The sequence below is a fragment of the Peromyscus eremicus genome, chromosome 11 (genome assembly GCF_949786415.1).
Source record: "Peromyscus eremicus chromosome 11, PerEre_H2_v1, whole genome shotgun sequence".
NCBI classification, from domain to species: Eukaryota; Metazoa; Chordata; class Mammalia; order Rodentia; family Cricetidae; genus Peromyscus; species Peromyscus eremicus.
This window is the reverse complement of record NC_081427.1, coordinates 31995145-32023133: the sequence shown is the minus strand read 5'-3', so window position 1 is coordinate 32023133 and position 27989 is coordinate 31995145. Positions and strand designations below refer to the sequence as shown.

Below are 27989 nucleotides of genomic sequence, written 5' to 3'. Positions count from 1 at the left end.
CTTCCAATGACCAAAAAATGTCTGTCACACAGTGGTAGATACTCAATAAGTATTTATTGAATGCATGGTTATACTCAAAATCTGCTCCTTCTGATTTTAGGGGACAACATCTATTTTAGGATACTGCTCTGAGAACCACTTGGATATTGTTCTAAAAGTTCTTAAAACATTCCAAGATAAGGAGAAGTTTTTTATCAATCGATGTAAGGTAAAGGAATATTTTTTTTTTCTGAAGCCCACAGTTACCTCAGAGGCAAGCAATGTTTAACTCTTCAGTGAACATCTCTGTTCTGCACTGTTCTTACCACTCTCAATTCTGAGCTTTGGTGCTGCAGGATGGCCAGCTACGTAAGAAGGCTACTCCATTTTCACATGCTAGCGCTGACCAGGAAAGCCTACATGTGTCTGCATTTGTCGAACCACAGCTTCAGTGACATTTACCTCACTTCCCTGAAGGAGGGATGAGGTGGACACTAATTAACAGAAGCTTCACGGCCCCACCACAGTCCTGGTTGTTCACATTTGTACAAGCAAGAACATACCAGTTTTAGAATCACTGCAATCATCCCAGTCCGGTTATTTAACCCTTGTGGTGGTCCACGGGATTAAGACAAACTATGAGAGAAAGTAAATTCCCTCACATGATCTATATCTCCCTCTTCTTGTCTTTAAGGGTATTTTTTCTGGAAAAAAGAGCCTGACCAAGACAGACCTCATCTTGATCTATGGGTCTGTGGCCCTCCATGCCCCCAAGCAGCAGCTTCTAGTCAGGCTTGATCAAGACATCATGGCTCAAATCCTGCTTCTCTATAACCAGTGTTCTCAGGTAACACCTGTCGCAGGACTGCTTCCATTTCCAGGCTGGGGCGCCAAATGAACATCAATAAATAAGATCTAGCATGTTAGAGAGATGAGCACATATGATCAGAGACAGTAGTCTATGGAGTAAGGCCAAATGTCAGTTCTGTCCTGAGGCTCTAGGCCGTGCATGTCCTGCAACTTTCCAGATACCTTCCCCGGCCACTTGTATCCATGGTGATCTCAGCCTTCTTTGAATATAAATAATTACCCCACACCACTGAAGGGCAGCTGGCTTATCACTTCCCTGTTGTAATAATCTTATAAGTATAGCTGAGAGTCAGCCACTTCACCTCTCATATGTCACTTGTGACATTAAATAGTAAGCACCATATATTTATTTTTAAGTTGAATAAAATGTGTCATTTATCAAGCTATTCCATCCATCTCATTTTGTACCATTTCTTCCTCCGCATTCACCCCCCGGCACCCCTGACCTTCTTGACTCTTTTCCACGCCAAGAATGTGAAGCCAGCCTCAGAGCCACCAAATTGAGCTGCAAATCATCTGATCATTTCTTCCCTCAGATCATTTTCTTTGTTCCTCTCACAAACTACTTTACACATATTGTCAATTCAAAGCTGCTTTGCTGACCATGGTCAAGGTGACCCCGTAAGAATCACCGAGGGATTGAATTCAAAGTTCAGCTTTACAGAGTAGATTTCCAGGGATATTGATTGGGTAGGTCACAAAACGAATCTGCAAACCTGTAGGCTTAGGACGTTTACAAGTGATTCTTATCCAAAAGCAGGTGTGGCGAGGTCTCCCTGATTATTTCCACATTTGCTTCTACGTTACATTGCAGACCCTCTTGCTGTTGAGATCTGACAGAAGTTTGCATTGCTGTGGACAAACTACCACAGAGAAATAAATTAAGGAAGTGAAGTCTTAACCTGGCTCATAGTTTCAGAGAGTTCTCTCCATGGTTGCTTGGCCCCCACAAGCGTGGGTAGACTAGTATGGTAGCAGGAGTATATGCTGAAGTTTCTCTCCATGGCACACAAGAAGGAGGAGGAGTTTCTCTCCATGGCACACAAGAAGGAGGAGGAGGGAGAAAGATCCATGCCCAAGATACGCGCTATCCCCTGAGCTTGAAGTTTTCCGAACCTCCCAAAATAGTATCATTATCTGAGACAGAGCACAAAACTTGAGCCTGCAGGGGACATTCTACATTCAGACCATAACAGTGCCCTTGACTCGAATTCCTATATATATGTGATAAGAATTGTTTTGTAGGGTGTTCATAAAATTATAGATATAAGCATATTCCAGGAGAAGTGTGTAGGGTAGTGAGTCCCACACCTTAGTCACCAGAAGAGCCCGTTAAAGACAGAGTTGACCAGTGAGTCCACTTTTAGGAATGGATGACAAAATCTGGATGTTTAACACGTTCCTCAAATTTCTAGACTTCTAGGGAAATGTGTCCATGTTGGGAAGAACAAATAAAGTGGAGGTCAGTGATCTCAGATCTGTCTTCCAGGGGCTCACAGAAAGTGAGGTGTTACTGGACAGGGAACCAAAGAAAATGGGTCAGGGTATGACAAAGCACATAATCTTGGTCAGACCAAGATAGATCATTATCTTAGCTCTGGTTCTGTAAAAGGTTCTGAGGAAATTGTTAGCACTACCATCATTTAAGGGAAGCAACCTCATTCCTGTGAGGCAGTCTGTGAGGTACAGCCTCACCATCCTTGATAATTGCTCTCATTTCAACGACAACCTGTCTGACAAGGCTCACTGTAACTTAAGGATGACTTCAGTCTCTTGTTATAAAAATGTTGACCAATCAGTCATGTCATTTCTAATATCCAGTGTAACTGCAGAAGAGAATGAATCAGGAATGGAAAAAAGACCTAAAATAGAGCCAGAGAGGGACAACAGACAACATAGAATCAGTTTTGCAAAGGACCAGGGCTCTCATTTCAACAGGAGATGATTCTCTTGCCCTCAAATCTAATTAGCAACAATGAGGGATTTTTTAAAACATGATAAAAATGTTTTGTGATACATTAATTTTTAGTCATCCACTGAGGAAACAGTAAAAAAAATAAAAGAAAATGGGAGATAAAGATAATTTAAATTAATATGAGTGTTTCAGAGTAAGAAATTCTGCTATTATATGTGAAAGTGAAGTAAAAAAAATAATAAGACTTGTGGGTAAATGTGGCTAGGGCATTATACTGAAAATAATTACTATAGATACACACACACACACACACACACACACACACACACACACACACACTTAAAACCAATGCTAGAGATCTAGTCTTTCATTTTTACTACACTAAACCTAGTCTTTTAAGTAAAAATAAAGTCTTGTGTGTTACTATGTGCCTGTAACCATAGTTCTTGAAGGATGATGGGATGAAGTTGAGAGTTCGAACATATAAAAAAATCAGTAAAATACTAGCAAATAGAATTCAAGACTACATTTAAAAAAAAATCACATACCATGACCAAGTTCATTTCATTCCAGAGAAGTGAGGATGGTTCAACAGAGCATTCAAAAGTCAGATACTAATGTCACAAGTCACCCAGTCAATAAGTTGACTAATGAATTGAATATGCAGTTCTCAAAGGAAGAAATAGAAATAGCCAGTACTTTACAGCGTCTTAGTCATAGGGCAAAATACAAGTTAAAACTGCTTTAAGATTCTATCTCACCACAAGAGAAATGGCTCTTGACAAGAAAACAAATACCAGCAAATGATGGTGAGGATGTGGAGAAAGAGAAAAACTTAGGTGGGCATGTACACTGGTGTAGATACTCTGGAAAATAATACAGAGGTTCCTTGCAAAACTAAAATTGGAGCTATTATATGACCCAGCTCTAGCATCCCTGGGTATAAAAGAACTTTAAGCATAGCACAGAGATAACTGTGCACCCATGTTTATTGAAACACCAGTAATAACAGCCAAAATGTGGAACTAGCATGCATATCCATCAACAGATTAAAGCAAAATGTGATATATGCATGCGATAGAATTTTGTTCAACCAAAACAAAGAATGAAATTATTTTTAGGAAATAGAGATAAGACTAAAAATTATTGTTAAGCAAAATAGGTCAGGACAAATATTGCATTTTCTGTCGTATGTATAATATATACATATATGTGCTTGAATTTATTTATATACATACAGTCATAAAAGTAGAAGGTAATTGCGATGTTTAAAGGGAGGGGGAAGAGGACTCAATAGCAAGTGATGGAATGTATGCATCATGAAAGCAGAAGAGAGAACCAGTTAGAGGCAAGGAATAGGGATGGAGGAGGTAGTGGAGGAAGAAATTAAAAGAAAATGTAATTATTTACATATATGAAAACATCACAAATCCATTTCTTTGTGTGGGAGCCAAAAAAAAAAAAAAAAACAGAAGAAAGGAGAAATTGGGATCAGCCTGGGCTACATAACATGACCCTATCTCAAGTAAATAAATAATACAACTTAAAACACAGAATACAATTAGTTAATTAAAATTAGAGCATACAGATTGCCTTTTACCTTGAAACACCTGAATTCAGTAGTATATGCTAGTTATAAAGCGGTGGAGGTGGGGGAGGCAGAGTTGTGTAGAGTCCAGTGGACAGCTGTAGCACATGATTTCAACAGAGTGGCTCACAGCACACTGTAAACGAACTTGCTGGGAGCTGTGTGCATGCTTGCACGCTACACATTCTGATAGGGCTCAGGTCAACTGGATACCTTTCCTCTCCCACATAGAGCTGCAAATAAGGGAACAGAAAATTGCCACATGCTAAAAATATCCCTAATGCTTCAATCCCACCAGAACAGACTCAAATTCCCAGCACAAGTTTGACTGCAGCCCTGACTGTTCTTTCAGCTCTACCGTCAGTGACCCTGTGGCCCTCCATTTTATAGCTTTGCCATGACTTACTCCAGAAAGCCTTTTCCCTTTCTCCCTGCCAAAACTGGCTAGAGAGGTTTTAGCCTGAAAACATTGTCTTTCCCCTTCTTGCTGTTGCTGTCCTTAATGGACCTGCCAGTGAGACGAGATGCCTCTTGTGGCTGTGTTTCTGCGTAAGGGGTGTGTATTTGAGGGTTGGAAGTGTCTTTGATTGTTGCTCATTCTGTATCTACTTTTGTCTTTGATTTTTTCAGGTTCTGGGCATGTCTGTGATAAATAAGGTAGGAGATGATAGATAGATAGATAGATAGATAGATAGATAGATAGACAGACAGACAGATAGATATGGGTGGGTGGGTGGATAAAAAAGGAAATACATGCATACATTGAACATACTTCCCCCTGGGAAGTATGACAAGTACAGATGACCTCTTGATCTGATTCTATTGAAAAGGATCTCAACATGCAAAATTGACCCAATTGAAGCCATGCCCCATAAGCCTAATGTAAGAACAAAGAGATATATTAAGGTTCTAGGTGGTTTAGAAATATAAACCATTGCAGTGTATTTCAAATTGCAGATTGTGAACTCCCCCAAGGGGGACCATAATATCAAGTTAATAAGTCACAAGCAGCAAAATGTTAAATAAAACAAAGTAAAAGTGAAAAATTAAACAATACAGTGCACATAACAAGATTATTATTAATTTTTATTTCAATTATGTCTTAGATTTTGTTTGTGCAAGTAAGTCTTAATTGTTTTATTTCCTTCTGTGGTTCATGGTTAGAAAAAGTTTGAAAAGCACCATTCTAGAAAAACTCCAATGTGTGTGGGAAGAAATTGACCTTCGTGTCCTAACTTTCCTGGCACTCAAACCCTAAGAGGGGGGTAGAGATGACAAAAGAAGCCAATGTGTCACCTTTAGTCATATTTGTAGACCCAGGCCTGGTGTCTAAGACCTAGGCTTTTACTGGGGCTCACTTTGCTTCAGGACATGGATCTGCAAATGAGTTTCACAAGAAGCATCACTGAGATTGGCATCGCCATCCAAGACGCTGAGGACCACAAGTTCCAATTTACCTACAAGGAGGTGCTGGTCGGTTTTATGCTGGTGTGTACACAAGAAGGAAGAAAGGGGGTCCTGAGTATTCCATGTAAAAGTGGGTGACATTCAGCAACACCATGAAACACATCTCTTGAATCCTTCTGACCCAAGGCACCCAAAGACCCAAGTCTTTCTGAAATGTTTTGCCTCCTCTCTTGTGTTCCAGGACTTGATAAAGGATGAACCCCTGAATTCCTTGGCCAGTCCTGTTAGGTGGAAAGTCTTAATCGCCCTCAGATACCTAAGGTAGGAGAAATCTTTGTTATTCTTAGTGCATTATGTGTTTCATGTGTGTCTGTGTGTGTGTGTACACACATGCCTATGTGTGTGTGTACCTGGTGTGCATGTGCCAGAGGTGGACATAGAGTGTCCTCTTCAATTGCTCTCCACCCCATTTTTAGACAGAATCCCTAGAACCGAGAGTTCACAGTTTCTGCTAGACTGGCTGGCCAGTGGGACCCCCTTTCTCTACCCACCTGAACACTAATCTGTCTCTCTGCTCACCTCAGCACTGGGGTTACAGGTACACAACACCACGGCAGCTTTTGTATGCAGGTTCTCAGAGTCCATCCTTTGGGTTCTAGGGATGCAAACTCAGGACCTCATGCTTGTGACTCACCCACTCCACCACAAATCTTTCTTATTCTTATTTTCTCCCTTTCCGCCTCCTCCTGACTATCAACTGACTAATCCGTCAGTGCAGGCTCCAGTACATCCTCCCCCAAACAACCACGTTTCTTCAGTGGGACTCACAAAATGACAGCTTTCTCTCCTTCTGAAGAGTTACCAAACTGGCTAAGATATTGATCATTGAATAACTGACAGGGTCAAAGAGCTATTCAGAGGAGTCAGGTTTCTTCATAGATGAGAGACTTACATTTCTACACAAAGGGAAATTTCTCATCCAAGATCTTAGCCTACAGGTAAATTTTCATCTTCAAACTAAAATCTTAGGAAATATCTAATCACACTCTAGCTTTAGGGAGCTAGCCATGACAAACCTGACAAAGAAAATAATTTTGTGCACATTTGTAGAATCATATTCCTCACAGCAATTTAGAATCATACTGTTTACTGTTAAAATTTGAAAAGTAAAGTTAAAATAACAAAACTCACCCACGATGCTCCTGTTGACATTTTTGACATATTTTGTGTCCTCACTTTCTTCATAGACCTGAGATCCTGTTTGCATAAGACCTCTCACCCTAATTTTTCTCACTTCGTCTTACAAATTCCCACAGTATCATCGATTCTTCACAAATTACATTTTTCTTTATTTGTATTTGTTTCTGTGTAATGATTATATATAAAATACTCAAGACCACTAATCATCAAGGAAGTAAATATCAAAAACACTATGAGATACCACTTTGCACCCATTAGGATTGCTGTTACCTAAAAAGAAATAAGTGTTGGTGGGGGTGGGAGAAAAGAGAATCCTATACTGTGGTTTTGGGCATGGATGTTGGTGCATTGTGGTAAACAGTATGGAAGTTTCGACAGAATTTTCACATGACCCTTCAGTGCCTCTTGAGGGTAGATACCCAAGGAAAGTGAGATCACCACCTTGTAAAATAACTCCAGTGTTCATCGCAGGGTCTTCCATAAAAACCATGGTAAGAGAGCAACCTAAGTATTCATCAATAGACAAGTGTATAAAGGACTGTGGGGAACATATGCATAATAGAATATTATCCAGCCTTAGAAATTAGAATATCTTGTCCTTTGTCATAACCTAGGTTTATCTAGAGGACATTGTGCCAAATAAAATAAACCAGACATAGAAAGAAAAAGTACCATTGCATCTCTCTTACATGGCAAATCTAAAGAAAAAAGTCAAGTACTAAAGAAAAATAGATAATAAAACAATGGCTACTAAAGTCAAGGCCAAGGGGAATAAAACAATATCCATCAAAGAATACAGAGTAACATTTTGTAAATGAATAAGTCTGAAGATAATGTGTCCCATTAACAGCTGTGCTTCCAAATGGCATGCTAATTCAAGATTTCAACTCCATGAATAAATTATAGCTGATGTTGCTACAGTGTGGGGAGGTTTTATGACCTATTACATGAGTTCACTTGTTTTCCTATAGTAGTTGTATACATACATATATAGCAAAACCATGTTTAAGACTTCTAAAATGTACACAGTAAGTGTGTCCGAAGAAATTAAAAGAATACTGTAGCTAGAGTTTTCCTGCCTTGTCCACAGTCAGGACAAATCTCTGTCACCCGCCAGTCCCACAGCCGCTCAGACCCAACCAAGTAACAGAGACTTATATTGGTTACAAACTGTACGGCTGTGGCAGGCTTCTTGCTAACTGTTCTTACAGCTTAAATTAATCCATTTCCATAAGTCTATACCTTGCCACATGGCTCGTGGCTTACTGGGATCTTCACATGTGGCTTGTCATGGTGGCAGCTGGCAGTGTCTCTCTGACTCAGCCTTCCACTTCCCAGCTTTATTCTCCTCCTTGTCCTGCCTATACTTCCTGCCTAGCCACTGGCCAATCAGTGATTTATTTATTGACCAATCAGCAACACATTTGACATACAGACCATCCCACAGCAGAATACTCTTCTTTCCCCACACTGAACTACCTTAGCATCCAAATCAAATATCAGTCATTATATTATTTGAAGGTTTATTTCTGTGTTCTCTGTTCTATTCCATGGGTCCATGAATCTACCTATATATTTACACTGCACTCTTTTAATTACTGTGACATTGTAACACGCTTTTAAAATCAGTTAAGAGCTGGGTACAATGTAGTACACTGATAGAGTACTTGCTGAGCATGCACAAAGCCTTCCCCAGCACTAAAAAGAAGATTAAATTAATTCTTAGTGCATGTTTTGTTTAATTTCACCCAATATACCCAGTAAATGATCATTTCATCATTTGTTCAGTATTTTTTAAACTACATTATCTTTTATTCAAAATTCTCAAAGTTGAGTATGCATCACACATGACATCTTAATTCATATTATCAACTTCAATGGCCATGTGTGCCTACTGGCTACACTCAGTTTGTATAGAACTGGACTAGTCTCTAATCACACACACACAAAAGTGTTGATTGTATGGGGCCAAAGTGGAGGGCAAGGCAACCCACAAATTGGCAGGAAGAAAATCAGGGGATGCTAGAAAGGTCATGTGTCGATCATGTTGTCGTTCTCACTTCCGTGTGCTTGTCAGAGTGCATTAAAGTGTAGACTTGAATAGATGCAGTGTATTGTACATCAGTTTTATAGCAGTACACCAATTTTAAGAAAATAATCGAACGATGGCAATGAGAAGATGGGAAATGATCTTCCCAGCTGGGCACTGGTTTACACTCCTCTCTGAGTACCTTTTCACACTCTTAGTTTTTTTTTTTTTCCCTAATACAGAAGCTCTGAAGTGTACCTTATTGTCTTGATTTCCATTGTCACAAATTTTAATGAAGGGCCTTTTCATACTGAACTGACATTTGCACTTTCCCAAGTAAAGTATTTTTGTGATAACTATATAGTAAATGTTTGGATGGAAAGGAGGGAGGAAGCGAGAGAGCCAAATTGCCCCATCCTTAGCCGTCTTTGCTTTTTTACCAGAAATGCTCACAATAAGAATTTATCATTAACACCAATAGCGACTCTAACGGAGATTAACAGTGCTTGACATCTTCCCACTATCCCAGGGAGCAACGTGTCTCCTTTACCTGTATTATCACGACTTCTCTCAGCATCTCAAAAATATTTCAGAGAGTGTGACATATCTGTCACCTACTCAGATTTTTATAGACAGATCTTCCTCATTGTCCTGGCAAATTCGTTTGTAATTATATCCTTTCCTCCACATGGTTCTCATTTCAGCAAACTGAAGCCTCTGCTCTCACTAAATGACCACCTGAATATTCTTGAAGAGAATATTCGGAGGCTGATGCCCCTTCCACCTCTGGAAAAACTCAAAAGTGCCGGTGAAACAGACAAGGACAAGGAACGCATTAACGTATGTGATGGGGGCCCGAGAAGAGAGAAAAGTTCCCCTGGGGCTGCTTTCCTTGCAGCCTGAGACCAATAGTCACCCTTGATTTCAGTTTCTCTATGAACGATCTATGGATGCCCTGGGGAAACTTCTGAGGTCCATGATATGGGATGACACGGATGCCCAGAACTGTGAAGAAATGTTTAACGTGAGTAGGGCCACCATTCACACTGGTTGCCCAACTCCCCAACGTGTCTGCTAGAGTGCTCCGATAACCAGCCCCTCCCATCCTCTCCACAGGAAGACATCCAGCATTACCCTCCCACGTAGGGCCAGTCTTTCTTTCTTTTTAATTTACAGGCAGGTGGACACCCAGTTATGGAAGAAGCAGAGAAAGGGGGAGAGAGAGGGAGAAGGGAAGAAAATCAAATGCAAATGAAGAGTACTAAGCAAAGACCTTCCTTCTTTGCCCAACAGCTTCTCCGGATGTGGCTTGTTTCCCAGAAAGAGTGGGAGAGAGAAAGAGCATTCGAAATCATCTCGAAAATCCTAACAAATGACATTGAGGCAAGTACTCCCTTAAGCAGGGATTGCATTGCTAGTCAACAATGGGGACTCTTGAGACTCTCGCATGATGGGTCTCAGGTCGCAGATGGAGGGGTTCAGCAAAGCTGTGGGTGTTATCTCCCAGCTCCAGAGCTGAGCAAGCACTGTGGTGACTTTGCATGCTCGCTCGCTGGAGTCTTCCACCGCCCATAAGGAATCAGGTACCTTCTAGGTGTTCAGGATTTAACAGCCTTCTAAAGGACCTGCGCAGGGAAAACAGTGGACTTAACCCTCATATACCGTCAAGTCACCCCATCACATGGGCGCCTCCTTTATCCTGCAGGCACCACAGAACTTCAGAATTGGGTCACTGCTTGGGCTCCTGGCTCCTCACTTGTGTGACACCCTGCCCAGCATCCGCCAGGCTGCTACGAGCTCCACTATTGGTCTGTTCTGTGTAAAAGGTGAGGGCGAGGCGGGGGATGGTCGAGTATAAACAGGAGACGTTTTCATAACTTCCAACTCCTGCCTTCTCTTTCCACGAATCTTCATTTCAACAACCACCTCCTACCTCTCCGGCTCTCAGTTCTCATACCTTAATTAGATCACAGAATTCACTGTCTTTTGGGCTTGCAACATGTCGTCACCTCAGTGAATCCCTCTTTTTTTTTTTTTTTTTTTTTTTTTTTTTGGTCTTTTTGAGTCAGGGTCTCACTATGTAGCTCTGGATGCTCTGGAACTCACTATTTAGACTAGGCTAGACTTGAACTCACAAGTGTAAGTCTGCCTTCCAGATGCTGGGACTAACAGTGTGTACCACCAGCTTAGTTTTCCTTTTTTGTTTGTTGGTTTATTTTTGTTTCTATATCTGTTTCTGTCTTGTTTTAATTTGATTAAGTCCCACTATGCTACCCTGGCTGGCCTGGAACTCACTAAACCAACCTGATGTGGAACTCACAGAACTCTAACTGCCTCCACCTCAACAGTGCTGGAATTAAAGATGTGTACCACCACACCTAGATTTAAAAAGAAACTAACACAAAAGCATTACAATGATTTCTTAAAGTAGGTAAAAATGTTTTGAAACCTCTGGTTTAAATGACTGGGAAATTGAACATATTAGCAGTGTCTTTATATCACACACTTTTCTCCAGGAGAAAATTACACAATTATTATGGTGCTATGTAATTTCCAGAGTTTCCTAAGAGAGCATTTTGTGGATGTTTTGAGACAAAGACTTCCCACCCTCAGTTTTCCAGTTACGTGTGAACAACTGTCTGTACTTTTAAAAAGAGAATGTGGGGCTCTGCAGTTCAGAAGTTCAAGAAGACTTGAGTTCAAGTCCCAGCACCCACATGGTGGCTCACAACCACCAGTAACTCTGGTTCCACGGGGTCCAGTGATCTGTTCTGGTGTCTGGGGAGCCAGGGCACACATGAAGTGCTTGGACAGACATGCAGGAAAAGCACCTGTTTTAGTCAGGGCTTCTAGTGCTGCAATGAAACACCGTGATCAAGGGTTTATCCGGCTTACACTTCCACATCACTGTCCATCCTTGAAGGAATTCAGGACAGGAACTTAAGCAGGGCAGAAGCTACAGAGGGGTGCTGCTTTGCTTCCCCTGGCTTGCTCATCCTGCTTTCTTATAGAACCCAGGGCCACCAACCCAGGGCTGGCACCACCCATGAGTGGCTGGACCCTCCCCCATTGATCAATAATTGAGAAAATGCCTTGCAGCTGGATCTCATGGAGGCATCTCCACAACTGAGGCTCCTTCCTCTCTGATAACTCTAGCTTGTGTCAAGTTGACACACAAAACCAGCCAGTACAACACCCAAATATATATGAAATATTTTTTAAAGTGTTTTAAATTTTCATTCTCAATTTTGAGGTTAAATCAGCAAATGTGTCAGCAATGGCAACTTGGCATTACAGGAACATAGCTCCACAGAGGTCAAATGTCACCTCAGACACTGCATATAAGTTCAATACTATCTAGTAACCATCTGTTTAGAGAAAAGGGGAGCTCTGATGAACAAAGAATCAGAATTGTTATTTTATAGCTATTTTTCCTGCAGGCTACTTTGATTTCCTAACACATACAGAACACAGATCCTCAAACACTTGATTTGCAAGAAATTCTGCCCATTGTGGGGTCACCTACCAGAAAGATATGCTGAAGAGACGAGAGGCAAGAGAATCATGAATTCAGGGCCAGATTGGCCTATATATTTAGGGCATAGGGGATGGCTCATGGGTTAAGAACACTTGCTGCACAAGTGTGACAGCCTGAGTTCAAGTTCCCAATGACCACATAAAAAGCTGAGCAAGACACATTTGCCTGTAACCCAGCAGTTCATTAGGAAGTGACGAGAGGGTCTCTGGAGCTTGTAGGTCACCATGTTCAGCTCTAGGTTCAATGAGAGGTATAAAGCAAAGAGTGTAAGAACACTTGGCATTGTGGCATACGCATACATACATACACACACACAAAGAAGGAAAGAAAGAAAGTCATGCTTTCTTAATTAACATTTCTGTTTTTCTTTTGTTGATCAAATAATCAACATGGGGGGGGGGGTAGGGAAGCATGTGTACTATTAAACATCAACTTGGTATAAGTAACTAGTATGATACTAAATTAAGTGCCCATGAATAGCCAATATGTCTTAAGATGGAAAATTAGAAATTGGAAAATACATCAGTACTTAGACCACTAAAAGTAATAAAGTAGGGGTTTTCTGTTAGTTATATCTGATTCTTTGCTTTTAAAAGAAAAAGAAGGAAGGAAGAAGGAAGGATGAGTGGGGTCTCACAGCATAGCCTTGTCTGGCTTAGAACTAACTCACACTGTGGCCTCAAACTCAAAGCCTTCCATGTACCTCTGCCTGGGGTGCTGGGATTAAAGGTGTGTGACATCATGGCTGTGCTACATCTGAATCTAAGTCCCATGTCTGTTGCATTTGGCTGGGCTGCCTCCTACAGAATGGCCCAAAGTGCATTAATATACATTCCCATGACATGCAAGAAATCATTACTGTAGTTGTTTTTTTTTTGTTGTTTTTTGTTTTTTTGTTTTCTATTTACTCTTCGGGAGGCCCACCACTAGCTCCCAAATAACCACACAGAGGCTTATTATTACTTATAAATGACTGGCCTTAGCTTGGCTTGTTTCTGGCCAGCTTTTCTTAACTTAAATTATCCTGTCTATCTTTTTCCTCTGGGCTTTTATCTTTCTCTATTCTATATACCTTTCTTTACTTCTTCCTCTATGGCTTGCTGTGTAGCTGGGTGGCTGGTCCCTGACATCCTCCTCTCCTTCTCCTTCTTTTGCTCCTTAATCTTACTTCCCACATTTCTCCTCCTATTTATTCTCTCCACCTGCCAGGCCTGCCTATCTTTTCCCCAGCCTAGCTGTTGGCCATTCAGCTCTTTGTTAGACCAATCAGGTGTTTTAGACTAGCAAAGTAACACAGCTTCACAGAGTTAAATGCAACATAAGAGAATGCAACACATCTTTGCATGATGAAACAAATGTTTCACAGCATAAACAAATATAATACATCTTTAACTAATATTCCACAACACATTAATATTTAGATCTTTTTATACACTGTTACCATTAATGAATTATGCAGTTGCTGATAAATTTTTCTATCAATATTGGTCCTTTTTAATTTTCCTCAAGGTAACTCACCACAGAATGAAACTTCAAGAAAAAGAGTAGTAATGGCAGTTACTAAGGCTCTGATATTTGTGTCAGACAGACGCAGGTTCAAATTCAGACAGCCCTATCTGTGTGACCTCAGGCAAATGGCTTCACCCCACTCTGCCACAGCTTCTTCACCTGCAAAAATAGAAACAGGAGCAGAGAACATACATACCTCAGATGACTTCTATGAATAGAAAATGAGATCGTTGCCAGGCGGCGGTGGCGCACGCCTTTAATCCCAGCACTCGGGAGGCAGAGGCAGGCAGATCTCTGTGAGTTCGAGGCCAGCCTGGACTACCAAGTGAGTCCCAGGAAAGGCGCAAAGCTACACAGAGAAACAAACCCTGTCTCGAAAAACCAAGGGAAAAAAAAGAAAGAAAGAAAGAAAGAAAGAAAGAAAGAAAGAAAGAAAGAAAGAAAGAAAGAAAGAAAAGGAGATCATTGTGTGCAGAGTGTTTAGCCCAGAGCTACCTGTAGAAACGGCTTTTATGATCACCCCCTCATCAGGTGACCTTTTGCATGTTTAGTAAAAAAGCATTTAACAGCTGACTTACTGTCACATCAAAACACAGCAAGACTTTTCAACTCTGTTTGGGTTTTGAAAGCCTCTTTCTCCCTTTGCTGACTGTAGGCATTTGCCTGGAGGTGGACAGACTGCAAGACTTGCAGGAAGGGCTGAAATCTAACGATGAGCAGGTCCAGATCAAGATAGCCTCCAAAATAGCTAAGGTAATGGATGGGAAAGCCTGGCCTCACAAACAAAGCTATTTCTGGTATAATTTCCAAATGAGTGAGCTGTGGTCCTCCCCGTTATGAAGGCAGGAAGGCAGTGATTTAGATGTTCAAACTGACCTTTCAGAGAGACCTTTTGTTCTGTCAGTTCCTAAGTATACTAACTTTGAGTACATGTTCCAAGTCCTCAGCTGTGATTAACTAGGCCATATGGAAAACATTCTGAACCATGTGACTCTGAAAGGGGTGGCCCTGGAGTAGAATGGACAGAGAAAGTGTTTTCCAGTCAATAAAATGCACCCTCTGTACACTGCAGGAAGTACTTTCTCCTTCTTCAGACAAAAGATTACAGCTTATTTCTTAGTTATTGTGAAGATTGGCCAATCAATTCTGTCATTTATTTGATCATTTATTCAATCATTCTCATATACTGACTATACAGTATGCGTCAAGACCAACTCTAGGCTCTAGGAAAAGAAACCCAAAGCTATATTGCATCCTAGTTGAATAGAACATCAAGTAATAAATAACTGAACAAAAGAAAATCGAGTAAGGGAATAAGGAATAGGTTAAAGATGACCCTCTAAAGGGAAAAAAAAATGTGTCCAGTGAAGTCAGTAGAGTATGGCATCATGTTAACAGAGTAGAGGTATCCTGACAGTGTGTATTGTCTCGATGGGTCTAAAAGATCTTGAAGGTCATAACGTGGAGGGAATAAGAGCAAAATTAATGAAGTCAGTTTGGGGGAAATGACAGGAATCCAGTTGTTAAGTGAGATAGCTGGAATCAAGGTGGCAACAGCAGAGATGGTCAAAATTAGATACGAATGAGGAAGAGATGTTAGCTCACAGCATATTGTAGGAGCCTGATCATTTTTCTTGGATTCATTAAAAACTCACAAACTGGCTTGCATGAAAAGAGTGGAAAACAGTTCATTATTTTCTCAACAAAACATCATCAGACCATTTAACACTGGGGGGCGGGGGAGGCAGTTCTGCATAGTCATTGTTCTCCTGTCAATAAACTTCAGCCAACTCAAGATAGTCAAAGGCCAAGATGATGCCCCAGGGAACTCTTTCAGTCTGCCAACGTCCACCTGGCTGCCCACCCTCAGTCATCAGCATCATATTCAGACATAGACACTCACATCCACACACTGCTATCAATCAAACACTCTGGACTCCCTATACCTAGAGATCAAAATTGCAGTTTTTATTTCCTTGACTTATTGACTGCTCTTAATAGTGAAGAATGAATACTGCCAGCCACTTGATTATTCATTATGATTCTCAGTATATGTGACAAATTCTCCAAAACTTGAAACATATTTCTATAATACATAAAATGTGTGTGAAGGTACTTTCATATATATCTATATATTCTCCACTGTTTTCCCTTCTGCAATATGCTATAACTTTGGATTTAGAGAAGAAATCGCCACAGCAGGCTTGAGATTCAATAAATATAAAATGATAGAAGAGTCCACCCCAGGTAGAGTATGCTTAGAGAAAAAAAGTCAGAATAAGTCCTATTTTCTCTGGTCTCTGTGGTTTGGGTCATATGCTAACCATTTGGAAAGCACAATAGTTTCTGTTATCCTAAAACATACCATAGTAGAAGGCTTAGGTGTCTGGATCTAAAGTGATGTGTGTGATAATGCATTTGTGGCTATATCCTCAGATAATCTGCAAATTCATTCCCAACGAAGAAATTCAGGCATTCTTGGAGGAAACACTGGATGGTCTGGAAACTCTCAATCCCATGTGCACCAAGGCCTGTGGTATATGGATGATCGCTGCCCTAAAGGAGCATGGGGCTGTGCTGGAAGATCAGGTGAACTGACAACCAATCATGTAACAGAGCAAGATTCTAGCAGCTCTGGAGTACCAAGTCAAATTCCCATTCTGTTCTTCCTCTAATCATTGGAGTCTAGTGGGAAGCAGGCAAGAGTTTTGGGTCCTCAGCAGAGTCCCAACCTATATGTTAACAAGATTGGGTGGCCTAGCTAAATCTTCAATTATTATAACAACTTTCAAAACACAATAGAGTACCGGCCTAGCATGCACAAAACCCTATGTTCAATCCCCAGCATGGCATAAACATGGCAAAGTGGCACATGTCTGCAGTCCTAGCTCTTGGAGGATGGAGACAGGAGATTCAGGAGTTCAAGGCCATCATTAGCTATATATGAACTTCAAAGCCAGCCCAGGATACATGAGACTTTGTCATACACACACACACACACACACACACACACACACACACACACACACAGCTCAAAATGGTTCCCACTCTGTCTGGCCAAGGGAAACAGCTCTGGTCTCTTGAAATTGGGTTGATAGATTTATAAGGCAGGAAAATGCGTAGGTGGGTGTTATTGTTATTGCTCTTTTTACTCTTTGGCGCTTTGCTCTTGGGGGGGCACCACCAGCTCCTAAATAAATCGCACATGGAGGCTTATTCTTAATTATAAATGCCCAGCCTTAGCTTGGCTTGTTTCTAGCCAGCTTTCCTTTTAAATTATCCCTTCTACCTTTTGCCTCTGGGATTTTTCCTTTTCTTACTTCTGTAATCTTATTTTCACTCTTACTCCATGGCTGGCTGTGTAGCTGGGTGGCTGGCCCCTGATGTCCTCCTCCTTCTCTGGCTACTTCTTTGCCTCCCAGATTTCTCCTTCTATTAATTCTTTCTGCCTGCCAGCCCCACTTACCCTTTCTCCCTCCTCCTTTATTAAACACCATTAGGTGTTTTAAACAGGCAAGTAACAGAGTTACTTCACAGAGTTAAACAAATGCAACATGAACAGAAGTAGCACATCTTAAAATAATATTCTACAATAGGTGGGTGCTTCTGAGATGGCCACTAAGCCTTGGGAGGGTCTCCAGTTCACTGCTGCTCTTCATATTGCTCTTTCCCACCCCATTAGTGTATGTTATCTGGAAAGCAAGGTTGACAGTGGGTTGAGGAAAGTGCTCAGTCCTTTGTCACAGCTGGGGACTTAAGCAGAAAGAACAGAATTTAGATTCAGGAGTCTCTGTTAAGAGCTCCAAATGGAGACACTCTATCCTGACTTCTCAAGTCAGAGATAACACACACTACTCCAAGATTAACCAGCAAGAAAGAGACTTAAACTGAATTAGGCCATCTTTGAAGGGAAGAGGTTCTTACCCCACATCCCGTTGTCAACAATCCTAATTATATAGCTTTGAGTAAGGTTATTAGAAATTATTCCTGTCCTAGTTACTTTCCAATAAATTTTTTTATAAAAAAAAAAAACATGGCAAACCACGTGTTAGGCGTGAGGCTAAATGTAGGGAAATTATAGTTGATAAGTATGGAATCCCTATGTGTTTGTGTGATTGGCATAAGGAGAGAGATTGATTAACAAACTATGGTAAAAATTTTGAAAGGGAAATTAAACCTTCCCCAATTATCATTGAACTGGACCTTTGAGATAATCATCTTGAGGGATGCTTGCATTGTTTTTGAATAATTTAGAAAATGTTACGCTTATGATAAAAATATTATGCTTATAATAAGTATCTAACTTTAATATCCATACAAAAAAAGAAAATTGTAGTAGAGGCAAAGTATCTTTGCATAGATTCATGTCCTTACCCATATAGAAAATCTGAATATATATAAAAGTATTCCCCACTGTCACTGGTTAACATCCAAATTAGGAAAAGTGGCTGGCATTTGCTGTCCTCTGGGAGCTGGCGTCATCTCTCCTGTGACGTCACCCTTGTCCTCATGCTTTTCACCTTGACATTTGTACGGTGTCCTTACTGACAAGGATGCCATTCTCCACCATCTCTGCCTTGCCCTGTAGAACTGATGACTTAAGACCCAGACCCACCGCTCCTCCAAAACATTCTGGTTGCTTCCGGACCACCATTTGCCTTATACCACCTGGAACCCAGTCTCTTGGGTAGATGACTGAAATACTTTATTAAATCCCTCCCTTCTCTCACAAAAGGGTTGCATCCTTTTCCTTTTCAATATATTGCCCAACAGTACTGATGACAATACCCAGCATAGTGTACCCTTTTTCTAGTGTTCACTAAGCTGGCCTAAAAAAAATACCCAGTTCACCAGTAATATTGAGTGAGAAATGAGTCATGCATAGAAACAATTACTGTCTTTAACATTATTGGCAATTCATCAACCACCCACCACAGCGTGAATGGTACCTTCCTTGTACCATTCGTGTTGAGAGAAAGTGACAACTTAAAGTTTCTTCTTAGCTCCTAGAGATCCTGAGCACAACTTACCATCACATGCCAGTCCTCAGACAAAAGGAGGAAAGTTTCCAGTTTATGCTAGAAGCTATCTCCCAGATTGCCAGTTTTCACATGGATGCAGTTGTTGTCAACCTGCTACAGAAGCCTCTGCCCTTTGACAGGTAGGGTCGAATGCATCTGGCCTCTTCTCCCAGAAAAGACCATCTTACAAGGCACTGGGAAGGATGTGTTGTTTGAGAGAAAGATAGCAAAGATTGATAACATCTCACCTGAACATCATTTTTAAAATTGATATTTAAACAACAAGTCATAGTTTTCTAAGCATTTTATTGAATGCAAAAGAGCTCATCTTAAAATAGAAATGCATTGCACTTATAATAAGTACATACTGAAAGTTAATATTCCTCTTCTTTCTGGTTTCCATCTGTTTGGACAGTCACATGCCTCAGAAACCCAAGGCCACATGCTGGGCTGTTAAACAAATCATCGTTATTGCCTCTTGACATAGAAGCATATCTATCTGCCTTTGCAAGCATGATTCATCATAATGCAATTTTAAAGTAAGCCAGATGGAAAAGCTCACAGTCCAGAGAGTTGTGCCTTATCTGTCAACTTCCCGACTTGTCGTCCTAGGGACACAAAGACATTGTGGAAAGCGTTGGCTGAAAACCCGGCCTCTAGTGGCAAACTCTTGAAAGCCCTGATAAGGAAACTGGAAGCCAGGTTAGAGGACGACATAGCCGGAGTAGATGCGATTTCAGTAAGTTGGACATTTGATCGCTTGCCTCTGTCTGTGCTCTACTCCGTGACCTGTTCCCACCTGGTCCCAGGTGATGGCTCATTCACCATACCTCTAAAGTGCCCTAAATTTAACTATAGTCTAGTTCACATTAGACAAATGTGACAGCCGTGTTGTCTGTGGTTAATCATTTTCAGAAGCCAATTTCTTATCAGCCCCAGAGAAATTACATTGCCAAATAAGTCTTCTCTGTATCCAGATCCAAATGACTGTTGCTGTTGTTATTGTCATCATCCCTGAAAATCCCCCATGCTGGAAAGCATGCCATTTTCCAAGATGCATCCGCCCGAAGTCATGACGCCACCATGGCAGTCCTAAGGAACACAGCCTGTTGAGTAGTTTAGAGGCCATTTTATGTTCCTTTTCTGTGTGTGTTTTGTCATGGGCATGCTTAAATTAGAAAACGATCCCAGAGACAAAGAACATGCTTCTGTAGCAGCCTTGGAGGAAAGAAATCTGCTTGACTGGGAGGTCCTTTGTTCCCTCAGGTGGCCTGTGCTATGTATGAGGTGATCTTAACAGGGACTCATATCACTCACTTGTATCCAGAGATGTTCACCCTCCTCCTGAAGCTGGTCAGCTGTTCGCTGGGCCTGAAAATGCCAACTTCTACCCTGAGTCAAAGGCGACGCGTGATGCAGCTTGGGGAACGGCAGCAGATCCCAGACCCCTGCAGGTAGATGGCCCATCAGGGAAAGTCTTCCTTGAGGCTCCTGACCCCAATACTCCTGAAGAGGGGCTGTGCAAGTCAGACTCTGTGCCGTCTGCCCCGGTATCAAACCCGTATGGAACGAACAAGGCTTTATTGTCCTTTCACTGTGGCTCCAGGCCTGGTGGTTCCTAAGGTGTGTGCTAAGAAAGGTCACCTGAGGAGTGAGGCACTGTGCTTTCTTCCCTAGAGGGCCCACGCTGTGTCTGTTTTCGAGATCTTCCTGGGAGAGTTGGAATTCTGTGACAATGACGGCCACACAAGAAAACAATTGGAATATTCCCTCCAATCTAAGACTGCAGCAATTGACAAAAGCAATCTCAGTCCATATAAAACTAAGGAAAGGGAGACGCTTCATTAGACCATGAGTCAGTGCTTTCTTTTCTTTTCTTTAATACATTTTTATCATGTTTCCCTCTTCCGACTCCTCCCAGACCCTCCCAGCCTCCCTACTCGCCCAACCTTTATGTTCTCGCTCTCTCTGAAAAACACAAAAAAAATAAAAATCAAAACAAATATAAGACCAATATGACAAAAAAATGCCAAATAAAATCAAAAAAACATGGAGTTTATTATGTTTCTCATATTTTTAAATGCTTGCTTTATATTCATCAAAGGACCTGTCGAGATTTGTAAGGTATAGATTCTCATTTTATATCATGTCATTCTGCTTCCCTGACCTTTTGCATAGCTTTTCATTCCAATATCAGATCACAATGCAACCTTTGAAAAGATACTTTAAACAGCATTTAGACTCAGCCCATGCTGCTCTGATAATATATGTAACTTCACCAAAATGACAGCAGATTAAAGGGCCATATTTGAATCCAAACACACCATGTATGAATGCATAGACAACAGCAAGTACATCACAGCCACTGACAGGTTCACAGTAAGATGCAATCTGATCTCAAAGATCCAGTAAAATATGCTATTTTTCATTTTCCACTGTAGTGTTTGGCTTGGTTTATTTTTGATGGTTTTTCCTTCTGGGCAGTTGACAAGATTTTATGTCACTATCCTCTTGTCACCTGTTGTCACCTTTGGTCCCAAGACTGAAGTGTGAGAATAAGACTATCTTACTTTTGTCTTGAACAACATCCACTAATCTAACATTGGGAACTTACCAGAAGTAGGAAGAATAAACTAGGGAATTTACAACTTCCTCTGTAGGGTTTATTTACGTCTGTGGCATCTTCTATCTCCTCTAGACTCTCAACTGCAACTCTGAAATGCTTGCAAGCCCAAGCCATGAGAGAAGGCCTTGCGAAAGAATCTGATGAAGGTGACAATCTATGGAACCTACTTAGCAATCCTGATACCCATCACCTAGGCGTGTGTGCACTGGCCAGGTAATATGCAGATGATCTAGAAGTGAATACAGAAGAGAAAAACAAAAGCTAAGAATGAAAATCAACCTCACTGATAGCCATCAAATCAACACAGATCAAGGGGAAGGAGGGGGAAGATGTGGGTGTTTCAGGCCCAAACTTACCACTTCTTTCAAAAATGAAAATGGCCCAAGTGAACTACTTTAGATAAACTAAGTAAATTGACTACTTGATGGGCCATTTTCAAATGTAAGGCTTGACAGTCTTTCATCTAGTATTTCCCTTGAGATACAAATATTGGCTTGAGGAACCTGTAAGTACACTACAGCTTCTTCCGTTAGAGGGAACTAAGTCCCTTCTAAAATGTGTGTCTTCCAGGAGCATGGCAGTCTGGCAGCAGGGGGTTATACTGGATATCATGGAATACCTACTTTCATCTCTCACCTCCTCCACTGAGAACTACCGGATAACTGGCACAGCTTTCTTCTCTGAGGCAAGGAGGATTAGTCATCCGGGCGCATTCACTGGTCCCTTGCCCCATTTCTTGTGTAGGATATGGAGTTCAGTGATACCTGGAGCCCCGAAAAGGGGCCCTCCAAGGGGAGTTTTAGTAGTAAAGGGGCCCATTCCTGTCAAAGGTACACAAGTAAAGCGTGAAGGAGAAAGGAAATCCCTCTCTCAACCAGCTCCTCCTCCTGCCTGTTGTGGAAACCAAACTCCAGGTCAGGGAAGGGAGAATAATAAATGTGGGGGGGTGGGGGAGGGACACAAAGCCAGCATGTCATTAAGAACTAGCCAATCCAGAGAAGGGGCAGTGATCAGAAACTTCTGTTTTTGCTGCTACAGTTTCCTTTTGTGAAAATTCTCCTATCTAGATACTCTGGTCCTCATTACCTTGACCTGTGGGTAGCTCACATCTGGAGCTCAGCCGATACAAGATTTGCTGGTTCACTGGGGGGTTTCCTTCCTCTGCTGCACAGCAGTAAGGACCCATCATTAATTGTAGTTAAGGTGCCTTGAGCTGTCCCCTCAAGGGAGGGTTTCTAAAGGGGAAGAGTTTGTTGATTTCAGCTTATGAGAGAGCCAATCCTCTGGAAGCATGGAAATCTTCGAGATGTACTGATTTTCATGGATCAGAGTGCCTGGGATTCCAATGCTATTCTGAGGCAAATGGCCATCCGAGGACTGGGAAACACAGCATGTGGGGCTCCTCACAAGGTAAGAGGCATTCTTGGAGGAAAAGAATTGTTTGAGTAGACTTTCCAGGTATCCCCATCCGGTAGCTTCATGGAAATTAAGGGAAAATCCCAATGACCTAGCTGGAGTAACAGCTTTGGGATTGAAGTACGTGTGAAGTACATTATAGTCTCCATGCCTGGGAATTCCTACCCTATTCAAGAGACACGTGGAATAATTTTATAGATTAGGAGACCTTGTTCCATAACAGGTGAAGAAGCATAAGCAGATAATGTTAGAATCTATCATCAGAGGCCTCTACCACTTGGCTCGCACTGAAGTCGTCTGTGAAAGCTTGAAGGCTCTGAAAAAGATCATGGAGCTACTCACAGAAAGAGACATCAGCTTCTACTTCAAGGAAATAGTGCTGCAAACCAGAACCTTTTTTGAAGACGTAAGTGAGCTTCTTTGGGAGCTTCCCTTCCCTAGAAGAAGTGAAGGAACAGAGGAGGGTCCAGGTAGTGCATGGAGGAGACTGTGGGTGCCCCACCAGCACTTCATGGCCACTCCCAAGAGTATCTGCAAACAGCTTCCATACAGGCTACTCTTCCCCCCAACATCTCTCTGCCTGAGCATACTCCCTGGCCCCAAAAACACAACTGACCTAAGCAGGGTGAGGTAGGATTGTAGCCAAGGTAGCTAGCCCTGGGAAGAAACTTGAACAAATGTCTTAAGTTCTTCATTCCACAGAAGGTTTGAGTACTATTTGCCTGTGAGGTCAGCACACCCACAAATGATCCTTTCTTTACCACAAATACTCCTTTCTTTACTTTCTTTAGTTTCCTATATTCTCATTCCCCAGGTTTGTTTCCTGGGTTTATCTTCGAAATAATTTGCTCACATCTAATTTGCTTTAGGGAATACATGAACTGGGACAATCTCTAGTTCCTCCAACATGATCTGTTCCACTTTCCAAATTCAAAGACATCCAGAAGTCAGCCAACTATAACGCATGAACCAAATCCAGCCTACACTCTGCATTTGTCAATAAAGTTTTATTGGAACACAGTCACACTCACTGATGATGTATTGCCCATAGCTGCTTTCACAGTCTACCTGCAGAGCTGATAATTGATGAAGGGATTATGGGGCTCATAAATTGTAACTTATTTGACTGATCCCAAAAGATCATTTAGCAACTCTAAGTGAAGAGGAGTCATTTCCTCTCTGTATTCCACAAACTATATTTTAGTATTTTTTGTTTGTTTGTTTGTTTGTTTGTTCACTGCTGTGGATGTGAAAATCTGCTTCACAACAACTTCAACCTAACATTTTGAGGTCCATAAACATTTCCTCAAGTCCTGTTGCCAGGAGAGCTGCTAGCTGCCTTCTCCAGTGTTCCCTTCATAAATGTTAATGCTTCATAAAATTACTTACCTTCTGGTCTCCAGACCGAAAATTTCGATTTCAAAAACCCAATTTTTCTATTCATTATATATTTTATAGAACACTTACTAAGTTAAATTCCTATTGAGATCTGAGAAGTATTAAGTTGAATTTAAGGAAAAATTACCTTTCAAGTACAACATTTCCCTATTTATTTACTCCAGATTTTTAATATTTCTCTTTCTTCCTGAAACTTTGGTGATTTATTAGCTTAGGATCTACAAATTTTAATATATAATATATGCCCACTCCCAATAATTCTAAAGTGTTGCATTTTTGCATTTTGTACTTTGTTTATATTCTAGTGTAGCCTGGCATATAAAAAGAGCTTTCTGCCTATTTCTCCCCCAAACATTTTCTTTAATTTAATTCTCAAGTTACCCTCAAAAAATGCTTCCTGGGCTCCTACCCAATATAGAATTTCCTGGGGAAAAAGGTTTATTTTTTCAATACATAGATAATTGATATCAATCTTCAACAAGGGGCTGACTGAAGTCTGCTTTTTTGGGCCACATGTGTTAGATTCCCTGGGTTCTTGTTAAAATAATAATATTTCTCTTGGATCTGAGCCCCAAGTAAGCTACAAGTCTTCTTTGACAGTTTTAAAACAATGACACACAGTGCTATTTTAAAAGAAAAAAATGCAAACTCTTCCTGGTTATCAGGTTAGTCATTTCTCACCCCCTGATAGGGATTAATTCCATCACATGTGAATAAAGATTTTACAAAACCTAGATGTTAGTAAAGATGTGCGAATCTTCCTCTAGCGGTGTCGCCTTCTTGCAAGTGTGCGTAACCCTGTAAGGCTTTGTCCTCTGCTCCTCTGTACTTTGCTGTAAGATAAGCGTGCAGTTCTGTGGTCAGTCTACTTTCCCCCCATCTTCCTCTCAGTGTGCAAGTGCTCCCCTGTAATTCTCAAAGCAGGATGATGCTTCAAGGGAGGGCAGAACTGAAAACACGTGGCAGTACCACCCACACCCCCTTCTCGCTCCTTGGCCACCTCAAGCATTCACTTTGCTCAGTGTCGATCCATTTTTCTCAACTAAAAAGTGAGAACCTTGTACTTGAGAGACAGTTCCTAATTTTTAAGCTAGTTCTGTGGGCCTGAACAGAAAACTCATCCTTGCCTCTTTTTCTTCTTGTGACTCTGAACCACATCAACAAGTTACACATGTAAGCTAACGGAGTCTTCCCTCATCATCTCACATTGTGCCCCTTGAAATAGTTTCCAACTATCCTAGAAAAAAAAGAAAAAAAATGAGACTTTTGATAACTTCCCATATTCACAGGAGGAGGGCCAAGACAGGTTTTTGTTTGACCTAAGACTCAATGCCAAGATTCCTGAACAACATCACTTTACAAAATATTTGGCATCTTGAAGAAGATTGTTAGGCCTTATGCAGCTTAGATAAGAGGACTCATAGCTTTAGGGTTAATTACGCAACCAGGACATTTTATAAAAAATATATAACAAATGGGAACCCTCCCTGGCCTCCTGCTGCCAACTCTGCTATTTGTCATTCTGCAATCACATGTCCCCACAAAGGAAGAAATCGAGTCTTAAGTTCCACAGCATCATCTGAATTTGCGTTTGGGGAGTTGCAGTCTTGGACTGCACAGAGGCAGTGACATGAATGCACCAGTGTCCAAATTATAGACCTTCCTTCCATTGCTTGAAGTGTAGCAAGGTGTAGTGGGTACCAAGGGGGTGCCGGCAGGGAACATCCTGTGAGAAGATCCATTTGTCACTGCAGGAGCAAGATGATGTGAGACTGACTGCCATCCTGTTATTTGAGGATTTAGCATCCCTAACAGGAAGAAGATGGAAGATATTTTTTGCTGAAGAAGTAAAAAAGAGCATGATTTCATTCCTTCTCCACCTCTGGGACCCTAACCCCAAGATTGGAGCTGTAAGTAGGCCTGCAGACACCTTCACCTCCTCTTTCACCAGGGCTGGGAAGTACGAGTGAGCCTGGTCTCTCTGAACCAGAAGCCACCTCAGAGATCACCCCTCAGAAGTGATCTGGAAAAGCCACTTCGCCAATTCAGAATTCTGTTTTGTCTCTTTTCCACCTTTTTTTTTAATTTCTTTTCTTTATTAAGAAATTTTCTACTCACTCCACATACCATCCACAGACCCCCCCTCTCCCTCCACCACCACCCTCAACCCTCTTTTCCCAGCCACCCCGCATCCCCACATCCCCTGAATCGAGGTCTCCCATGGGGAGTCAGCAGAGCCCAGCACACTGAGCCTAAGCAGGTCCAAGCTCCTTCCCACTGCACCAAGGCTATGCAAGGTGTCACACCACAGGCACCGGATTCCCAGAAGCCTTCGCATAGACCAGGGACAGATCCCGATTCCCCTGCCTGGGTGCCCCCCAAACAGTTTGAGCCAAACAACCATCTTCCGTGTCCAGAGGGCCCAGTCCAGTCCCGTGAGGCTCCACAGCCACCAGTCCACAGTTCCCGGGCTTCCACTAGTGTTCTTTTCCATTTTTTTTTTCTTTCTTTCAAATCACAGACTTTTACTGCTTCTTTCTCTGTGTCAGTGAGAAATTATTCCCTTCCGGCAGATGACCCCAGTCTCACAGACTGTGACCACCAAACCTCTGTATTCTAGGCTTGCCGTGATGTCTTAGTCATCTGTATCCCTTTCCTGGGCCTCCAGGAGCTCTATGGGGTGTTAGACCACCTCCTTGAACAGGACCTGCCCCGGGCCAGGGATTTCTACAGGCAACTCTGCATGAAACTGGTGAGTGTACAGCAGATGGTGCCACCAAAATAGCAAGACAGGAGTCCAGACAAACCTCACGAGAATATACATCACTGGTATCAGTCTCTAGCAAGGAGCTGACTGAAGTCTCCTCTTTGGGTCAAGTCTGTTATATTTCCAATGTTTTTTTGTTGAAATAACAAAATCAGGGACAGGATACCCTTGCAAGGATGTCGATGATCCCTAGTACTCTCACACATCGCCCTCTCCCTCAAGACCAATAAGGATCATTTCTTCTGTGGTCCTGAAACTATGTCTGTTACCTAGTTTTTTAAGCCCAGTGCCCTCCTTATTAAATCTTCATCGAAATGGCCATAAGACATCGTTCAATCAGCAAATGGCTGTGGGTGTTAGCTAACCTTTACGGTTCTCTTCTGAGCCATATGGAACGGTAAGGGTTACTTTCCAATTGCTCTCTTTGAAATCAGCCACCTCTCTTCCAGGCCAAGAAGAACCAGGAAATTCTGTGGATCCTCCACACACATGCATTCACCTTCTTCAACAGCAGCTGGGAGATGATCAGGAGCGCCGCTGTCAAGCTCATGGGTGAGCTCCCTTCCCAGTCCTGACCCACATGTGTCTGTTCTTTTCTGTTTAGTTTTTACTTTGAAAGCTGCCCCAGCGTGAAACTGGTACAGCAGAGAAAGACAGGAGTGGAGGAAGTAGGAAGAAATGTGTTATTTGTCTTGTGATATCGTCTTTTCTTTCACAAATGAAAAT

The 27989-nt window shown here is 41.7% G+C and overlaps 1 protein-coding gene across 1 annotated transcript in view; it reads left to right on the top strand.

Annotated features, from left to right (window-relative positions):
- The window catches only part of Mroh2b (maestro heat like repeat family member 2B), a 55439-nt gene that overhangs the window by 25879 nt on the left and 1571 nt on the right, over positions 1–27989 (top strand). Inside the window, exons 20-40 of the mRNA XM_059276136.1 lie at positions 101–208; positions 674–826; positions 4983–5009; positions 5721–5840; positions 6001–6080; positions 9693–9828; positions 9917–10012; positions 10282–10371; positions 10694–10814; positions 14691–14788; positions 16472–16624; positions 19039–19196; positions 19669–19795; positions 20323–20510; positions 21755–21895; positions 22253–22367; positions 22946–23092; positions 23322–23504; positions 26251–26406; positions 27117–27248; positions 27713–27815. Of these exons, the coding sequence (XP_059132119.1) occupies positions 101–208; positions 674–826; positions 4983–5009; positions 5721–5840; positions 6001–6080; positions 9693–9828; positions 9917–10012; positions 10282–10371; positions 10694–10814; positions 14691–14788; positions 16472–16624; positions 19039–19196; positions 19669–19795; positions 20323–20510; positions 21755–21895; positions 22253–22367; positions 22946–23092; positions 23322–23504; positions 26251–26406; positions 27117–27248; positions 27713–27815 (2632 nt within the window). The remainder of the gene's footprint in view (positions 1–100; positions 209–673; positions 827–4982; positions 5010–5720; positions 5841–6000; positions 6081–9692; positions 9829–9916; positions 10013–10281; positions 10372–10693; positions 10815–14690; positions 14789–16471; positions 16625–19038; positions 19197–19668; positions 19796–20322; positions 20511–21754; positions 21896–22252; positions 22368–22945; positions 23093–23321; positions 23505–26250; positions 26407–27116; positions 27249–27712; positions 27816–27989) is intronic.